The sequence below is a fragment of the Antennarius striatus genome, chromosome 13 (assembly GCF_040054535.1).
Source record: "Antennarius striatus isolate MH-2024 chromosome 13, ASM4005453v1, whole genome shotgun sequence".
Taxonomy (NCBI): Eukaryota; Metazoa; Chordata; class Actinopteri; order Lophiiformes; family Antennariidae; genus Antennarius; species Antennarius striatus.
The window spans coordinates 4,886,201-4,901,502 of NC_090788.1; the positions used below are offsets into that span (position 1 = coordinate 4,886,201).

Consider the following 15,302-nt stretch of genomic DNA (forward strand, 5'->3'; position numbering starts at 1 on the left):
TGTGTTTCCAGCTCATAGGACTCTACCGTAAATACTACTCTGTACACGTGGATGATTCATATCATGATTCAAGTATTTGGAGAAGTGGAGGAAGTATACTGACATTCCTGCTCAGAGGAAACTGTTAGACGTGTCATGACATCAGGACTGACAGTTTTGTGTGGTTTTGTTACGAGGTGTAAATCACCATGAAGAGAGGTTATAGTAATGTTCTGCTTATGGCTAAATTAGAGAGCGCTGCTTTTTTTTGGTTTTTTTTTTAGTGACCCAAACATGAAAAGAGATGTTTTTGTTCCTCACAGCGACCAGATCGTGTCTTTGACCCGAAACACAAATGTTTCTTTCATCAAATGACACGAATATTTCATGCTTTCTTACAGAAAGCAAACTTTTATAGGACAATAATTCACTTATAACACATTAATTTACGCCTTTTTTTTTGCAGATGATGAACTTCTTTCACCAGGTTGTCCTCTTCGTTTTCATGATTTCTGCTTCCATAAATCACAATGCTCTGATGTCCTCGGAGTGTTATACCCCTGGAAACATCTCTAACACTTCAGCATCAAATCCAACACACCTCTGTGATTGATAGTCAACACTGTGATGGATAGAATGTGTATGATGTTCTCTGCATTGAGCTGTGCAAGCCCAAATCCCCGAGGCGCTGTTTCAGATTTTATAGTTGACAGGCATTACAGCAGCCAACGACACGTAATTGCCAGTAATTTCAGACGGAATGATTCACATGGTCGTGTCAGAGAGACTCGCGTTGCTTCATGTTTTGTTTTTTAACACGTTGTACGACATCTCCGGCGCAGACACGATCTCACCGATGCGAAGAAGCCTGTCGCTCAAGTATGTCTGCGCCCGTTCATGTTGACAGACGACGGCAGCGGTCTGCGCTCGGATCTACTCCAGCTCAGAACTTAAGACGGGTTTTTTGTTGGTGTTGCTTTCTGGCTCATGATTCTTGGAGACTTCAGGAGGAAGGTGTGACTCAGACAGGCCTTTGGTGGTGGAAATGTTAGTCTGCTGATAAGTCAGTAGTGTCAGTCCTTGTTAGTATAGCGGTAAGTATCCCCACCTGTCACGTGGGAGACCGGGGTTCGATGCCCTAATGGGCAGATGCAATTTCTGCGGCGGCAGTAGCTCAATCCACTAACCCTTAGGTTGGGGTCCGTAAGGTCAGCGGCTCAAAACCCGTGTCAGGCAAGAAATTTGGAGTGTGAACTGGCAGTGGGAGGTGCCGGGGCGCCCTTGAGCAAGGCACTGTCCCTTTTTATCTATCTATCTATCTATCTATCTATCTATCTATCTATCTATCTATCTATCTATCTATCTATCTATCTATCTATCTATCTATCTATCTATCTATCTATCTATCTATCTATCTATCTATCTATCTATCTATCTATCTATCTATCTATCTATCTATCTATCTATCTATCTATCTATCTATCTATCTATCTATCTAAAGTACATTACATTTACAGATAGAAAGGCCCTGGAACGGGACATTTTTGTGGGACATTTAATAAACTTTTACAACTTCCCTCCCTCTGGATGCCCTTCTAGTTTTGGTGTTTGATCAGGATTGAAAAGGAAATGCTTTTTTTTTTTTTTTTTTTTTAAATAAAATGTTCAAATTTTCCCCCTTCAATATACAACAACATCACTTGACCTCTAAAGAAAAGTGGTGCTTTTGTAATAAAACTGATTAAAGAGTGACAAATAAAATAACTGCCACGCAATTACCCCCTACGAGGGTTACAGTTGAGGGGCTTTTTAACGTACATCCACCATCTAAAGAGATCATGCTGTGACAAATAATGAAGGGGCAGTGATTACATGACTTTTTTTGGGGGGGTGGGGGTGGGGGGGTGGACTGGAAGCTTTTTATAGGGGTGAGAAAATTCCATGGCAGACACCGAAAACATGCATTAACATACCAGCACAGAGCCAAGGTTAGTGAACCTGGACCTTACTCACTTATTAGCTCTAACTACCCCTTTGGAAATATACATCTATAACGTTGGGCACACAGACCTCTAATAACAAACGGCTAACAACCGCTCATTATGGGGGCTTGAGCAGGAGATTTACAAATCTTAGGTTCAGTGGTGTTGGACCAGTTCCTTTTGCTGGAAAATTGTTATTCCATGGAGGGCATGCATGATAAAAATCTGGTGATTTATTCGTGGCGGCTGATAATTACTGGTGTCTTCTCCCCATGTCAAAAAATGAATGGACGGGGAGAGACCGAGGGCTGCAGTCTTCAGGCTCTTTACTCCACGGCAGTAAATCTGACATGTTTGTGAAGCCATAAATCACAGTTCTTGATAAAGCCCACGCACTTGGAGCTGAGCATGGCCTGAACGTCTCAAACAGTTTTAGCGATAAAAGTATGTCAAAGATTAGCTAGGCTTGGTTTGAACACCCTTAAGAAAAAAAATGTTGGCGTTTTAAAACCGTCGTGACGGTCAGTGATGGTGTGAGACTCAACCCCAACCAGACTGACAGTTATCCCAATGTTGACACTGATTTATTTGTTAGGTTGAAGTGTTATTGTGTATCAGGGAAGTGCGCTGCGTTCCGAGACTCACTCACTATTATTACAGTATATATTTTTTTAGTTTTTTATTTTTTGAGTACACCCAATTTAATTTTGTGTTCCTTCACACTTAAACCGTCATAATCAGCCCAGAATTAGAGCTCGCTAATATTTAGAATCTTTCACGTTGAATTGTCTTCATTAATAAAATCAGATTCTGGTGTAGACGTGGATATGTATACATTTCCTGTGTTCCTATAAATTAGACTAAGTATATATACTTATAGAAAAAGGAAAAGTGGTTGTGACACGATGCTGTGAGACCTTACCGGCACGTTTTTTTTTTTTTTACTCTTGTAAACACCAAACATCTCCCTGCTGTTAGAATATATCTCTAATTTAATTCTCTATGCAGACATAGGCTGGGATCAATTGGGAAATTTCTCATGGGAGCAATGCACTTACTCAGCTTTGAGACTCGTCCCACAAATGCATGTATCTTACAAAATGGAAAAGAACAGGTTTTTCTTTGTTGCGTTATCCAACAAAGAAAAAAACATCTATTAATCTACAAATTTCCTAACTTTTTGTGCAGTAGTTTCTTTCAGGTAGTAATTTTAAATGGCCTGACGCCACTGGTTGCTGCAGCGGGCCGTCTTCTTGGAGAACCCCATGACCAGTCCGGGCCTGTTTTCCAGTAGATTTAACTGTGACAGTTACATGTGAATCAATAAAACATTATTACAGCTAGGACTGATGGATGGCTTCAGGGTCCAGGACTTAAAATTTCAAAGTAAAAAAAAAAAAAAGGACGATCATTCTTTGTTCATTTAATTAAAAAACATGGAAAATACTCCATGGAATTCTGGTGCGATGAAAATTGTGCAAAAGCCCCGGAGTCATCCAATCAGCAGCACTGCTAGAGAACATTTATGATGGGTTGAGTAATGCTTTTTTGCACCGAAACAGCACTAAAATGGCTAAACTTCATGTCTCCACCTCAAATCATGATTGCGCTTTTAGAGCTAAAACTCTGGGCTGTAATTGTTGTGAAGGTTGGCGTCTCAGAGCCGCAACACGTACAATAAAAACAAGAAGGCAGGAAGGAAGCAATGCACCTAAACGACCCTGAGGACCTACCCTTTAGTTATCCGCACTGCACTTTGCTAGGAGGCTAAAGCTAAAGGTCAGCGCAAACACCTTTCACTGTTCAACGCCATATCTGGCATGTCGATCTCACCTGCGGATGCAGTTCCTTACAACGTCCCGCTCTTCAGATCGAATTTTCATCACGAAGGATGAAGAAGTCGAAATAAAAGACAGGACTTTGTTAAAAAAAATCGCATCTACCTCAGCATCACAAGAAACTGATTCATCCAGTGTAACAGTAGAGTAAATCTCATCAAAACTGAGCCACATCTTCACATAAAACATTCTGGAAATCGATAGCCTCACCAGCAACGATTGCAGGTTCTAATTGTAAAATATTTGCCCTTGATTTTTCCCGTCTCTTTGAAGTCTGGGGCTCTCTCTGCTCCTGTCCTCAGGTGCTGCCCAGGCCTGATTTATGGGGATGGGTTCCAGAGAAGCTATACTAAATTACACGGCCCTTAAAGCTTAGCAGGGAGAAACAGAGGGAGGGAGAATCGCCACTCAAGAGACAAGCTAATTGTAAGGACTAATCTAACCTATGGTAGATAAGAGGGTCCCTCTCTTCCCAGACCTGAGAAAATGGGATAAATGTGAAATTTGTCAAAAATGTCCCTCACACTAATATTCACTGGCCATCTATTTAGATCAATATCTCTTTCTTTCAGGGTGAGAAGAGGGAAGCTTTGAGAAGGGAAATAAGAGGTACGATACACAGCATTATTTCATGTGAAAGAAAAGCATCATGAACACCTCTATAAAGGTGTTACAGGAAGCGTGATTAATTAAAATGATCAAATAATTACTATGTTTTGGGGAGATTTTACCCAACGAGAAGTGTTGAACATTTTCTGTAAAGGATGTGAGCGAGAGTCGGAGTAGGAGGAGGGAGGAGGTGACAGTGCCATTTGCCTGGAGGGTACCCATAAACCTCAAGAGGCAGAGAGAGTGCACCATTCCTCACAGGTGACTGTACCATGTGACTTCAAGGGCTTTAAAAAGCAGACCAACCTGTCTTGTTCAGGTACAAGTAATCACAAGGCACCAGAGGAGTCAGAGGAGAAGAATATCTGGGCTGTCGGCACGGCGGTGAATACCGACAGCCCGACAAGACAAGCCGAGGAGCGCTCAGGGAGAGTTTCCCGAGATCGTAGGGTTGACAAACGCGGTGTTCCAGACAGCAGATTCTTAATTCTTCCAAGCAAATTTGAAGGTTTTGTAGACTTTTGTAGTGTCTAGTTGTCAGCATAATGAGTTGCAGCAGTGTTGCAGGATCAGAGTTCTCCGAGGAGGAGCTGGATCTCGGTATGCTGGAGCAAGGGGAGGATGAGGAAAGTCCAAAGGCATCTTTTCAAGACAGCGAGAGCTCAACCAGCAGCCCGAGCGACCCGGAAGAAGGCCAGACCAAGAAGCGCAACCGCCCGGTCCGTTCAAAAGCTCGAAGAATGGCCGCCAATGTCCGCGAGAGAAAACGCATCATGGACTACAACCAGGCCTTCAACGCCCTACGGGTGGCGCTGAACCATGACCTCAGCGGCAAACGGCTCTCCAAGATCGCCACCCTCCAGAGGGCCATCAACCGCATCTCTGCTCTCTCGGTATTTCTGAGTTCCAACCCTCCCAGCAAGCCTTGCACCCACCGCGAATGCAACCGGTCATCCGTTGGGCCAGTAGGGATGGGGGCATCACGACTCGAGCAGACCAGGGTGGCGGTTCCTCGTCTGGAGCACCAGGCTTACATCCCCTGGCACGCGTCCATCTCCCACCAGATGCAGCCCCAACAAGCGCCTCACATGCACCGGTTGCCACCAGAGTCCCACGTCTACATAGATAACGCAGTGACATCATGTCCTCCGTCGCCGCACTACCCTTGTTATCCCACCGAGGGACAGCTGTACTCTGCTCACGGACACTGCGGCAGCCCCCGCGACCATCCGCCTAGTCCTCTGAGATACCCCCAGGTGGGTGAGGGGTTGGGATACCAAGGGATGTGGGCCTCCTGCACTCAGAGATACATGGACACGTTTGTGGAGCCTTCTCCAGCTCTGGGGCTTCCCTGGCAGGTGAGCTACCTGCAGGAGACGGAGCATAACGTCCCTCTGTGCTCTGACGTACTGTAGCTGGGGGAGAATCCGCCGCTATCGGCCCGAGAGAGCGATCAATAGCGCCAGACTCTTGCATGACCTCCAGAACAGAACTGCTTTCGTGTTTCTGTTGTTGCAATCAGCTCAGTGTTACAACCCAACTCTTTTATTCGAGGGAAGAGTCCTCAAAGTGTAATTCAGGAAATGTGAAATGGCAATCAAAGACTGCAGAATGTTGTACGTTTTTTCCAAACGGTTTGTCAGCTCACATGTCAGAGGAATGTGTAACTGATGGCCGTAAATCATTCAACCACAGTATTGTGTTCTAGTTGCACGAGTATCATTCTTTTGACTTCTGTAGACAAAAATTATAAAAAATAATGTTGAATACAGTAAACATGTCAAAAATAAAGACCTTTACCACAAGGAGCAACTAGAAAAAAAAAAAGACTGAACGGTTTACATTCACGCTAAGATGTTGGGTAACTTTCATCAATAGAAGTGCATCTTTAGTAAATGTGATTTGAGCTTTGAGCCAAAACTTCAAATTGTGTTCACGTATTTATTCTCTGTATTTCATTAAAAAAAAAAAAAAAAAATCATGTCTGTTTGTAAAGTTGTAAATAATGCATATTATTTTTTAAACTTCAAGATTAAATGTTAAAATTTTATCTTTACCTCCAGTGATGTCGTGATTGCTTTGGTTCTCTGGATTTTAATGTGAAACTTGTTTACTAATGCTGAGTGTGCGCAAGTATGTGTTGAGATGGTTGTGTGTGTGTGTGTGTGTGTGTGTGTGTGTGTGTGTGTGTGTGTGTGTGTGTGTGTGTGTGTGTGTGTGTGTTGATTATAGCCTGAGGTCGGTAGTCTCTGCCGCTGTGAGATGACAGAGGTCCTTCACTCAGTTGAAAAATGTCCTTACAAGTCCATTCTTGTCATATTTGGAAAGGATGAAAAGTCAAGGTGCTTTTTAACACACAGCAGACAGGAAAAGGGACATCGGGTTGGAAGTATGCTATAGGCACCAAAAACGTTGCATATGCAGCGATAAAGCTTCGGTAGCGACCAGGGAAAGGTCAGTCGCTCTTTGTGCGAATCAAGAGAATAAATCCTAACCACACTTTCTGCTCCTGGCGCTAGCAGGCCGTGTTAGTCAACAACAGCTTTCCCTCCCCTGCCGAGCAGCATGTCATGGAAAACAGCTTTAATATTAGGCTATAGGACGACCCGACCGACAGATTTATGTGGGTTCAGGAAGGAAGACTGCGCCCCGTCATCATGGCGGTGAAATCCCCTGTCGGGATTCACTGGCCTGCAGGTGGAACTGGGTGTGTGTGAGTTTTTTGAACCTCCTGGAGGTCTTCCAGCGAGAGCCTGGAGATACCGCTGAAAGACGTGGGCCCAAGGAGAACGACTGCAGGCCTGGTGGAGAAATAAACGGTTTGGTACGACAACAATTAGCAGGCAGGAAGGAGAGGGAACGCAGACAAAGAGATGAATGGAGAGGAGGAGTGAAATGAGAGGAAGAGAAGGATGTCGAGGGTGAGAACAAGAAGACTGTCTACGCTTTTAGACGGCTGTTTATCTTCACAGACGTGAATCACTAGAAAACTTTGAATCACCAGTGACAGATGAGAGTGGATGAGAGCTCCCACTGACGGCACGTCTCTCCACACCCAGTTTATTTGGCTGAAGAACGGCTGCCACTCACTCCAGCGTCACTTTATAGAGTTCTAGGTACTTAGTGAAAGTAGGCAGACATGCAGTTCTACTACCGAGGGCCAATCTGTACGAGCTCTGTGACTGGTTTGCATTACAAATATCAGGCCATTTAATGGATATCAAATAAATAAAACAAAAACACCTGAACAAAGGGACTTATTTACACCAGAGAACATTTAAAACAAGCCACTGTAGATGTTAGCAAAAATGACTTCAGTGAATTTAATCTAAACAAAACAAGTCTGAACAGAATCAATAAATGCATCTATGAAATTAAACAATTCATAGATGCATTTATTAATAATACCATGAACATGTTTTACTTTCTAATGTGATGAATAGAATATTTCACTTTGAATCGTTGCAAAACATTTCTTGATCAGTTTCATTTAAAAAAAAATTTTTTTTAGAAATGTTTTTTTGGAACAAAATGATAAATTTAGAAGAGAATAGAGTAGAATAGAATAGAATAGAAGAGAATAGAGTAGAATAGAATGCCTTTATTGTCATCATACACAATTGTACAATTAAATTTAAAGACTTCTCTTGGTGTAAATTCTCAGGTGCAAAAAGAACAAGTATAAAAAATAGAAAACAGGTACAAGAAACAAGAGTGTAGCAGTGTATTGTGCAATTAATCAGTTGGGATTACAAATTATTAGAATAAACCAAGAAAAATCCCAAAACAATAAATAGTTCCAGGTCCGATATGGAGACACGATCCCTACATTTCGTTGAGTCCGTTTTACAGAAAGCCCTGCAGAGGTCAGCTGTGGAGTGTCGCTGTGACTCACCTGAGGGTTTACCTCACCTGGCTGCCATCGAGCCCGTCTGTGACGCATCTGTTCCTCAGACGGCTCCGCCTCCTCAACACCTTCCACTGCCAAGAGAGGAAAACAGGCAAACACGTGAGCAGCGATGCCAAGACATCCATGTGATTTATGGGGATGAGTCAGCCTTCACAGCTCAACATACAGCTCCGACACGCATACACACACACACACACACACACACACGCATGCACCAACAAACACACAACATGACATCACTGTCAACGGCGGGGGAAGTGAAGGTGTCAGAATGAACGCCGCAGACGTGTTTGTTTCCATCGTATAGTCAAAACAAATACGTTCTACCTGACTTATAACATTAAACCACACTAGATGCATCTGCTGAGTCGCTTTAGAGGGTTTGTTTGGAGAAAAATATTTATATAAAGAGAATGCAAATCAAATTTGAGCTCTACTCAGATGGCCTAAGGTTCATCTGCACAAAGGCCCTCCGCTTCAGACAACGCTCTGTGTTCTCCTGGAATGCACTTTACTAAACTTTGTCTTCAGGTGTGGAATAGAACAAGCATTAAAAGTCATTTTGTGAGCTTCAAATCACAGCATACTCAGAAGGAATCCTTTGAAAAACAGCAATTTTCCCAGTAGTGACGTGACATCATCACCCTGTAACCTGGTAGCCTAGAGGTTAATGCACATACCGCAAGTGTGCAAGTACAAAACAAAAGATTAACGAGAACAGCTTTAATGAGTCAGCTTTAGCAGAAGTATGGTGAAAGAGTGCGCATAAATTATGTTTAGAATCCGAAGGTCGATTTCACCTTCAAACAGTTTTCAACTGTCAGCTCTGACTAACTAGAAAACAATTGATCCTATCAGAAGTCGGCTGTGTGAAGAAAATCTAGTTCAAGACATTTTTGCTTTTAAATTCATGACATTTGACCTTAAGTAATCTGAAACCTGCTATCTGGTCTATGGCAGTCAATGCAACATTTTCCTCCCTGACTTACTCCTCATGCTTCTGGGGTCACGGGGGTTACTGGAGCCTACTTATAGGTGATATGTGGGGGATTCTAATTATTGCAATCATGTAAATATTTCCCAAAGTCACAGCATGTTTTATTTAACACAAATTTTATGCTCATAAACATTTGTTGTGGTTTAGCCTTTAAAATAAGACTTAACAATAAAGACTTTCACTGCAGTCACAAAGCTAATTGTGCTACGGCTCGCTGCACCCTTCGGATGTAAAACCTATAATCAATCTATCAGCACAAGGAATTAGATTCACCTCTGCCAAGAACGTTGTGTTCTCGTCCATATCAATTCGTTTGCTGTGATTGTTTGTCAGTAAAATTATACAAACATTACCGAGGGGATTTCCATGAGATCTGGTGGAGGCTGTGGGGTTTTTTTTTATATGGCGGTGACAAAATCATTGGAAAAAAAAAAAAAAAGCTTTTGAGGGAGGTACTGTTTAGCAACTCTTTTCCACACCAAGGATGTTTTAAAGTTTGTTTTTGTGTGTAATAGCGTCTTACAACCTTTGTGGGGCGCTGTGGGATGGCAACAGTTTCCTGTTTGGAAATGAATGCTTTAAGAATTTAAAAAAAAAAAAAAAAAAAAGGTTAAACTTATGGACGGCAGACGTTGATAATAGCTGGTTTTAACAAGAAAAAACACACCTATGATGACAAAAATCATTCATGGCATTGTAGACATTTATTTTCCATCTTAAACAAAGTTTAAGCAGTGTAGCTTTAGCATCTCAGGCAGACAGCTCTGGTGTTTTTAGAACCACTATGTGTGATTTACCTGACCTGATTGGATTTACCAACAGTTTCACAAGTGACCACTAGATGGCGACAAAACCAAGACCCTGTTATACAGTCAACATCAAAAATACATGTATGAATAAGACAAAGACATCTGACTGGTTTGCAGTCGAGGCCATTATCATAAACACACAATAATAATGGCACAAGCTTTGTGGATGGATGTAAACAAACACGTCTCTAGCAGAGATTTAACGGATAGATTTTAATAGCTTTTTCATGCCTGGGCAGGTGGTAACACTGCATTCTTTCATTCCCATCCCAGATTGTTTGGGGAGGTGAATCAGGATTAAAACAGCCTCAAACTCCTGTAGTCTCAAACCGGCATTTATCACCTCCTGCGTGCCTTTAAAGGCTGCAGCAGAATGTAACTTGTTTAAAGCTCCTGTTGTTTTCCACATAATAATGTCTTATTAATGTATGTTTATAAGATGATGTCTTTGCGAGTTCTTTTCCTGCAGACTACAGCTGTTAACAACAACAAGCACATAATATTTCCATTCTGAACATTATTATATTACATGGATGATGTTTGTTACAGAATAACAATAACAGCAATTATCTATAATCTATACAGGTTATCATTATAATCATCACCAACATTATAATAATAATAATAATAATAATAATAATAATAATAATAATAATAATAATAATAATATATAATAATAATATATAATAACAACAACAATAATAATAATAATAATAATAATATAATTAAAAATAATAAGAATAATAATTTAACATATATTACTAATACAAATAATTATTATAAATAAAAACACAACTACAATACTGATGTTTTTTATTAATGTTTTTACAATGATATAGTTGTACTTATTACAACAACTACTCAAGTATCTTCATACTGCTTTGTTGGGATCAGGTGCTGATTAGATTCTGGACCCAGTTTGTTCAGTTGTCTCTATTTATTTATCTGCACAAAACTCATGGCATAGGTTTGCAAACGAAAACACACAAACACACACACGGTGCTAACATGCAGCTATATTGAGATCTGTCAACATGTTTCACCCTCCCTTCACCTCAACCAATCAGAGACCCTCTCCACAGATTCAGCAGCATTAGCTGATGACAGCTCCTGAAAACAGAGGAGAAGGCGTCCAATCAGACCGACGACACGGAGCTGAATGAGGATGGTGTGTGAGGTAGACCCAACTCTTTTTCATTCAGAACAGAAATGAGTGGATTTATTTTTAGCTGTGGCTTTATGGCAGAGGCTCAGCTTCCAGTTAGCAGGGGGTGTGTGTGTTTGTCTATGTCCAGCCGATCCCCCGCAGGAATACAACTGTTCACTTTTCTTGCTTGTGAGAAGCTGCAGCATTTATTATCTGATGCCTCGCAGTCTCTGCTGTACATTTACTGCTGGTTTAACAATTTACTGCCAACCTTTTCCTCCGTTCCACTCATTTACCTCCACTTTTCTTCCTCTGGCCTTCTTTAACTTTGTGATCCATGCAGACATTATCGTGTACTGTACCTTCCATCATCGCCCCTCAGCGTTCTGCCATCAGTTGCATCATCCCCTTCGGTGTCAAGTGTGGCGTCAAGAGTTTACACGAACACAACACTGAACACTTGACTCGTCTTCAAGAGGAGAAAGGAAGTAGAATACATTTTCAGAGTAAAAACAACTACACTGTGAAACTATACCTTGTCTTTCTTTCCATATTAAAGCAACACTTTTCCATCTCCCCTCTGCTTGTTGCCCCATCACCATCAATCCGTATCCAACTGCCTCCGATTGAGGGATTCAGGAAGTCCCTCCCCAACGCTGACTCTGTGCTGTTTCCACTACGCCGGTTTGACTTTACCTGACTCTACATCACTTTTCTTGGCTGTCCATTATGGAAAATGGACCTGCTATTTGCTACTACATTTTTCAGTACCGCCATGATGAAAAGCAACCTGCAGAAAAATGACCCGGTACCAAGGCGAGTGGATTGGAGCGGAGTACAGCTGGTACTACAGGGAGGAAACACGGCTTATGTCAACATATCTGCAGGGAGTGATTAAGAGCCTAGGCTCTAAACCCAAACCGCTTCATGATATTTCCAACTCCTTACTTGTCTGAAACTCCTTGTCCCATTAGCCCTGCTCTGATTAAACCCAATAAAGAGTCACGATAAGACAAAAATCATGTCATAACCAAAAAACCCTGCATCGGTATGACTCACTTCTAGCTACACTCTAAGGTCTATCGATGGTGTCGCCTGCGACCGGGATAATCAAGTCACCAGAGGCCGATTCTTGAGCGGCATATCATCCGTTCCAACAGCCAATCAATGCCTCTTGGTCAAAATGTCAGATTCTTGGACAGAGGAAAAAAAAAAAAATCGCCTCTCAATACGTTTGAGGAGCAGGCGTGTCTGAAGGCCCATGACTCAAACTTTTAATTTACTGCTAAACTGACAGTTTCTGTGCTAACCTTTTCCTCTGCTTCACCCACATTTACCATCACTGTCACCAACCGTCCCTCTCATTCAGCCACCTCAGTCAATCGCCATGAATTAGACATTTATAAGACCGTATCGACGTATTGTTACTTTACTTATAATTGTATTATTATTGCCTTACAAATAAGAATATCTTTTTTCCAGTTCAACTAAATTTATAACTTAGGTGTTAAATATGTAGCAGTAAATGGAGAGGAAATGAGGCAGTCCTTGGAGTCGGCGCATTATTTCCATTTTTTGTTTCTTTTTCCTGTCTGTGAATGAATCCAAACACAATGGAAATGAATGCATCAAAATGAACGGAAGGCTGCGTCCCCGTATCCGTAGGGCATGAATGGGCCTTTACGTCAACAGAATGTGCTGGTGCAAAAGGTTTTTTTTACACAAAGGCAGCATGAAGGTCACATGTGGCGTCAAGAATGAAAAACCGAGCAGAGAGGAGAAAAAAGTCGAAACCCCCACCACCACCACCACCACCACCACCACCCTTTCATTTCATCACTGCCTGCAAAAATAAATAAAAAATCACTGAAGGATTTCTATTTTTCCACAAAGTTACAGAAAGCTAGTTAGCTTTTCCTCATTGTGTGCATGTAAAAATATTAGATGGAAACACTGAAGTGTTCTTCCATTTAAGTCAGAATAATCTCTTTATTATCCGTCTTCAGCAGCTCAAAGTACGGGAAAAAAACAAGAAGAAGAAAAAAAAAAAAAGCAGGAGGAGAGGAATGATGGTGCAGATAACCTCCAGACCTGTAATTCCAGTTGGGGTATCGGTGCAGTTGAGCTTCAGCAAAGGCTGTGGCGAGGTGAGCACACAGGTGACACATCTCCCCATATACCACACATAATTCAGCTGACGTTATACGACACACACACACACACCTACACACACACACACACACACACACCGGGATACGCTGAGAATAGAAAGTGGAAATTTTTTTGGATGTGGGATCAGAGGAGTCGTATTGAGTGGAGCTGAGGAGGCCTTTTGGTTTATACGTCTGGAATCAGTGCAGCTGGTGATTAAAGTCGATTTTAACTTCAATCTGGTGTCGGTCTCATGAGATCAACGTTTGCCTTTTCATTAAACGGGGTTCTTCATTTGCTTGTGTGAATTGTTTATTTGCATTGAGCGGAGGAAAACGCTTCGCAGCCAGTAGGAAATAAACAGGAGCTGGAAAACATGATGGCATTTTACTGTGTGTGCACACACACACACACACACATACACACACACACACACACACACACACACACGCACAGAGAAAACACTCCATGTCATGTTTGTTCTATTTAATCAGCTCTGGTTTTATATACCGTATGTAAACAAGTTTTTTTAAAATATTTTTTATGGCCGTCTCCTTTAGCTGTCTCCAGTTCTCCCATCTTTAAATCCAGCTCTGGGTACATCCTGTTCCAATTAGAACCAAATCAGAAATGCAACCAGAAAAAAAACAACAACAACAAAAAAAAACATCAGGGGTGTCTTTCCAAACGTCTGCGTCCAGACAGGAGCTCCTCGGATCTCGTTCGACTCTCTCGGCAGCCGCAGGCGCTCTATACAGTCGTAGCTGTCAGGATTAACGGACGTATAATGTTTGCTATAGTATGAATGTTTGGGAATCCAACCCGGCACCAAGGCGGCCTTTAGATCGCACCGCGAAATGAAGAACATAATAAAATGCTGCAGGATGGCCAGACATATCCAACAAACACCAGTTGTGTTGTAAACACAAACAACACAACCGTACAGAATGTACAAATAAAGCAAGCAGAAACAGTGGACTAGGATGGACTTGGTTTTGAAATAACAAGTTTTTTGAACTAACTAGTTTTTGAACTAACTAACTAGCTTTCTAAATTAACTAGGTTTTGAATTGTTATTTAACATAAACATTACATTTACATTAATATCATTATTTATGCTTATGTTTACACCGTGGACGTTTACACTGTGCGTTTTGTACTCCTTTTGTTCTGTACTGTTATGTTTCATTCTGCTTTATGTGCTTTCAATCGCCCCTTGGGAACTAATAAAGTTTTTTTGAATTTGAATTTGAATAATACAACACCGTCTAATACCAGTGTAACATCACTGCACTATGTTTTGTCTTCTGTATTTCCTTACCAGCTGGAAAATGTAGCTGAGCTACCAGTTTACACTACATTTAGTGTAAACTGGTAGCTCATAGAGGAGCTTCTTTTAGCCATGCAGGATAATCAACCTTTGGTAATGACATCTTATAATTTGATCCATGATCATTTTATATTTATACTGTATGGAAGCCCCCGTTGAGCTTGAGAAAGGAAAGTGTGGCTGGTTTGATGCTACCTCACAACCCGATCGGTCACACCACATGTATCCCAACAGATACCCGATCCCGACTGACCCGGGATCAGACTGCGGTTTATTCATATTGGCCTGCAGCCTGTAATTAGTCTTTGTTCAGTTGGCCTGAGTTCCGTTCACTTGGCTTCGGCTCCGTTTAGTGCGAGACTGGCTTCTGATGGGTTTGGTATTAGTGTTGCATGAATATTTATGATGCTGGAGCTGCATTGTGATCATAATTATTATCATTAACATTAGCAGCGCATGTAGAGCAACAAAACCCAGCGCTGATATATTAGTTGGCTTACAGATACATGACATAATACACAAATTAACATTTGTGATTTAATTGTGTAGC

At 41.6% G+C, this 15,302-nt stretch overlaps 1 protein-coding gene across 1 annotated transcript; it reads left to right on the forward strand.

Annotated features, from left to right (window-relative positions):
* Positions 1-4,953: 4,953 nt before the first annotated feature.
* bhlha9 (basic helix-loop-helix family, member a9) lies at positions 4,954-5,823 on the forward strand. The gene has a single exon (XM_068332165.1). The coding sequence runs from the start codon at positions 4,954-4,956 to the stop codon at positions 5,821-5,823; it is 870 nt and encodes a 289-aa protein (XP_068188266.1).
* The last annotated feature ends 9,479 nt before the right edge of the window (positions 5,824-15,302 follow it).

What these genes read in the sequence shown, in the direction of transcription:
- bhlha9 (XM_068332165.1), top strand. Translation starts at nt 4,954, where the DNA reads ATGAGTTGCAGCAGTGTTGCAGGATCAGAGTTCTCCGAGGAGGAGCTG.